The sequence below is a fragment of the Clupea harengus genome, chromosome 16, assembly GCF_900700415.2.
Source record: "Clupea harengus chromosome 16, Ch_v2.0.2, whole genome shotgun sequence".
NCBI lineage: Eukaryota > Metazoa > Chordata > Actinopteri > Clupeiformes > Clupeidae > Clupea > Clupea harengus.
The window spans coordinates 9,893,595-9,898,496 of NC_045167.1; the positions used below are offsets into that span (position 1 = coordinate 9,893,595).

The 4,902-nt window shown below is 48.0% G+C and overlaps 1 protein-coding gene across 9 annotated transcripts in view; it reads left to right on the forward strand.

Annotated features, from left to right (window-relative positions):
* sox5 (SRY-box transcription factor 5) overlaps positions 1-4,492 on the forward strand; it is a 127,064-nt gene extending 122,572 nt beyond the window's left edge. For all 9 annotated transcript variants that reach the window (XM_031582534.2, XM_031582536.2, XM_031582532.2 and 6 more), the window contains 4 exons: positions 921-1,023; positions 1,375-1,548; positions 3,314-3,530; positions 3,743-4,492. In XM_031582534.2, coding sequence (XP_031438394.1) covers positions 921-1,023; positions 1,375-1,548; positions 3,314-3,530; positions 3,743-4,052 — 804 coding nt within the window. In that variant the 3' untranslated portion in view covers positions 4,053-4,492. The remainder of the gene's footprint in view (positions 1-920; positions 1,024-1,374; positions 1,549-3,313; positions 3,531-3,742) is intronic.
* The last annotated feature ends 410 nt before the right edge of the window (positions 4,493-4,902 follow it).

The window sequence follows — 4,902 nt, forward strand, 5'->3', positions numbered from 1 at the left end:
GTGTGTGTGTGTGTGTGTGTGTGTGTGTGTGTGTGTGTGTGTTTGGGTAGCAGCAGGCGCTACATTAGGCATGTAAATGCACCTTAAATCAGCCTTTTATTGGGCATAATAAATACCCGGGGGGGCAGGGGGTTCCGGTCGGCTCTCTTCTACTGAGAACCCCCTCTCTAATGCATCGACCTTAGACACCCAGGATGAGAGCGGGAGAGAGAGGCAGACAGAGAGAGGGAGGGAGACGGATAGAGTGAGAGAGAGAGATAGAGAGGGAGAGGCAGACAGAGAGAGGGAGGGAAAGAGAGAGAGAGAGGGAAAGAGAGAGAGAGAGAGACAAACAGAGAGCAAAAGCATGCAGATGGCTCTGCTGAAATTCATCAAGCACTCAGCATAGTGTCACACCCTGTCTCACACACACACACACACACACACACACACACACACACACACACACACACACACACACAAACATGCACACACACATACACACACAATCATGCACACACACATACACACACAATCACGCACACACACATGCACACCCTGTACGCATGTAGTCACTCTCTCTTACTGATGAATATGTACTCACTAAAACAGACACAAATAGAGTCATGAACACATTCAGATACAGACACAATCACTTGTACATTGTTCAGCTTTGGTGTTCAGGTGCACACCAACAGATAGACATGTCATGTCCAAATTTCGTTGTATGCAAATACAATGACAATAAAGGCTTTTTTCTTTCTATTTCTATTCTATTTCTATGTAATACATTGCTGTTACTGCTTCTGATGACTGGAGTTTTATCATTGATAAATAGACTAAGGAGATGTGCTTGGGACTGAAAATGATTGACTGATTGATCAGTTGATTGATCAATGACTGGATGTAACTGACAGCTCTCTCTGTGTGTGTGTGCGCAGGAGAAAGCCGCTCTGGAGAGTCTGAGCCATCAGCTAAAACAGACAGAGGAGAGCAAGTTCAGTCATGCCATGATGGACTTCGGCATGAGCGGAGACTCTGATGGTGAGTGTGTGTGTGTGTGTGTGTGTGTGTGTGTGTGTGTGTGTGTGTGTGTGTGTGTGTGTGTGTCTGTGTGTGTCTGTGTGTGTATGTGTGTGTACTCATCTGTGTTTCTGCGGACAGCTCTAATTGTTTTTGCATTATCGTGGACTAGTGCTCATGAATGTTTCAGCTGTTTACATGTGTATTTATGTAAATGTGTACACAGAATAGAAAGGTTTATGTGTGTACGTCTATGTGTGTCTTTGTGAATCTAACAGCGTGTGTAAGACTAGACATTTCAGTTGGTGATAGTGTGTGTATACTGTGTGTGTATGATCCTAACTCCCTCCTCTTTCTTGATGACACACACAGGCAGCCCTAGTGTATCAGACTCGCGGATGTTCCGTGAGGCCCGCGGTCGGGACCGGACAGAGCCTCACATCAAGCGGCCCATGAACGCCTTTATGGTGTGGGCCAAGGACGAGCGCAGGAAGATCCTGCAGGCCTTCCCCGACATGCACAACTCCAACATCAGCAAGATCCTGGGTAAGGAGAACGCAATGTTCTGACACCAGTCATTAACTAAACAGAATGTGAGTGTGTGAGTGTTTGCGCAAGTGTGTGTGTGTGTAGTCTGACAAATTAGTGGTCAGCATGGTGGCCCAGCATCCAATGGCCGTAGTACTGAGACACTCCAGCATCAGATACAATTACAGATAAAGTTACAGACCTAGACGCAGACGCAGAATACAGAACATAGATTCAATTCCCCACTCAAACTTACAGAAGAAGGTTTTTTCACATTAGCTCTTGAGCTCTCCCCTTTCTTTCTCTCCCCATCCCTCTCTCTCTCTTTCTCTGTTTCCTCGTGTTGTCTTCAACCTCTGACTCTCTCTGTTTTTCTTTCTCTCTTCATTTCCCCTGTTCTCCTCTCCCTCTTCTCTCTCTTTCTCTCTCCCCCTCTCTCCCCCTCTCTCTCTCTCTCTCTCCCCCTCCCCTCACCTCTCTCCTGCTTGCAGTGCGGCTGGCTGGTATTGTGTAACCCGCCAGCTTAATGAATTGCTCGCAAGAGCCCCCGACTCCAACAATGATGATATAATTCATTATGCATTAAACAAGCACTCCAGCCTGTCTGACATTTTCCTCCAGACCTCTGGGATTGCGTCTGACATTTTAAAGAGCTGCTAAGCGTTTTATAAGGCCGGGAAATCTGCTTTTAATAAGGGGGCCCAGGACCCGGCACGCTACGCAAACCACCGCGCTCGCTCGCTCGCGCAATTGTTAACAGAAGGGGTTTCCTCTGTCAGGGAAACTCTGTGTGTGTGTGTGTGTGTGTGTGTGTGTGTGTGTGTGTGTGTGTGTGCGTGTGTGTGTGTGTGTGTTTCTGGGCTGTTGGTGACAGCTTTTTCCCATTAAGCATACAGTAGGAGAGTGTAAATTCAGAGCAGACATGCACACACAAACACACACACACACACACACAGAGAGATACTCGAAGGAATATGTTTGACAATACAGAAATACTTCTGCCAAATGCAGTGCACGTGTTGATACACAGTGGCAAGGATTTGTTTAGAGATTGATAAATACTGTGTGTGTGTGTGTGTGTGTGTAAGGGGAGAGAGAGAGAGAGACAGAGTTTGTGTATGTGTGTGTGTGTGTGTGGGTGTGTGTGTGCGTGTGGGTGTGCGTATGTGTAAGGAGAGAGAGAGAGAAATAGAGATAGAGTGTGTGTTTGTGAGTGTGTGTGTGTGCGTGCGTGCGTGCGCGCGTGCGTGCGCTCGCCCCTGTGTGTGTGTGTTCATGGATCTGACTTAATGAGCAGTGCACAGGTCGAAGGTACTCGTCTACAGCTCTGTTAATTAGAGGCACCGGATGAGTGGCCCACTTAACCTCCAGTCATGTACAATAATGACACACAAACACACACACACACACACACACACACACACATATATCAGTGAGTGTGTGTTTGTGTGCGAGCGTGCGTGTGTGTGTCTGTGTGTGTGTGTGTGTGTGTGTGTGTGTGTGTGTGTGTACGTGTGTGTGTCTGTGTGTGTGTGTGTGTGTGTGTGTGTGTGTGTGTGTGTGTGTGTGTGACATCAGTGGTACCTTGAAGGGCTCATTACTCCAAACAATAACCCCATAATGACAAGACATCTATATTTGTAGCATCCTTTCTGATTATATAGAGAGTGGCTGGATACAGAACAAAATATATATACGTATGTGTGTGTGTGTGTGTGTGTGTGTGTGCGTGTGTTTCTGTTTCTTCACTAACCCCCACACGATGACCGTTCTCTCCCCCCAGGCTCCCGCTGGAAGTCCATGACCAACCTGGAGAAGCAGCCGTACTACGAGGAGCAGGCGCGCCTGAGCAAGCAGCACCTGGAGAAGTACCCCGACTACAAGTACAAGCCGCGGCCCAAGCGCACCTGCCTGGTGGACGGCAAGAAGCTGCGCATCGGCGAGTACAAGGCCATTATGAGGAACCGGCGTCAGGAGATGCGCCAGTACTTCACCGTGGGGTAAGAGTGAAGTACTGGCGCAGGGAGTGTGTGTGTGCGTGCATGTGTGTGTGTTTGCATTACAGAACCACTGTGTTGAAAATCTATCAATGTCTTTGAAGCATACACTTTTGCAACTTTTACTATATTTGACTATGTTTTCCTCTTGTGATATCATCATAGTGCATATCATCGTTCTAATCATACTGTTGTTGTTGTTATTGTGTGTGTAGGCAACAAGCCCAGCTTCCGTTGGCCTCAGCAGGCGTGGTGTACTCAGGCGCCCTCTCCATGGCTGGCCTGCCTTCCCCCCAGATGCCCTCCGAACATTCCAGCATGTCCAGCAGCCCCGAGCCCGTGGCCCCTCCCACCAGTCAGGCCTCCGCCTACCTCAGCAGCCCCATCATCAAGGGGGAGGAGCCCCGTATCAAGCAGGAGCTGCGTCTGGATGACAGCAACGGCGACGCCTACGAGGACTTTGAATACGACGACGACGAAGGAGACTACGTCAGCGACAGTGAGAACCACATCACCGCCCAGTGATGTGGCCAATCAGAGTCCACTGTCCGGTGAAATCAGCCAATCAGAACCCACCAACCTCTGCATCAACCCCACCCGTTCACTCACAACCCCTTCCCCAAATTGAAAGGACTCGAATTGAATCGGAGCCGCCACCACCCCACCCCCCCCCCCCCCCCTCTTGCTGAAGTCCCCCCCATACCCCCTCAAACCAACAAGCCAAGCACAGGACAGAAACTGTCAAATCACGTTGACTGACTGTTACACAAACACAGGTCTGGCAGGAAGTGCAAGTGGCCATCTTTGGAGACAGCCATTGTGTGTGATGCCAAGCCGCTAACTGAAGCCAACAGGAGTGGAGTCATTGACCACCTACCAGACCATGTTTGTTGTTAAAAAAGACGTTGTTGTTGAAGAGAAAGATTTTAAAATCAAGAGGACCTGATAAAGTCGATAAAGTAAAAGAAAAAAAAAACTTTTTAAAAAAGGTGGGCGTGTTTGTTTATATAAAGAGACACTTTTAAACCGTTTTTTGTTTTTTTTTTCCTTTTGGTTGTTTATTTGTTTTTTGTTTTTGTTTTTCTGGGTTCTTTAATATTCTCACTCAGGTACACGGTGCCAATAAGTGGCTTGTGAATGTGACTTGTTGTTTTTGTGCTCTTGTTTCGCTAGACGTTCTTTTCTTTCATTGTAAAGCACCTGACAGGAGAAGGAAAAGAAAGAAGGACGCTCACTTTTTTTTTCTCACTCTGCAGCGTGTCAGCAGCTAGTCTCTCGCTCTCTTACCCCCCTCACCCCCCTTTCGTCGGTCGTTCAACCGTGTTTCTCACCGTCCACCAACGACTGACCTGACCACAAGGACTAATCAGTGTCC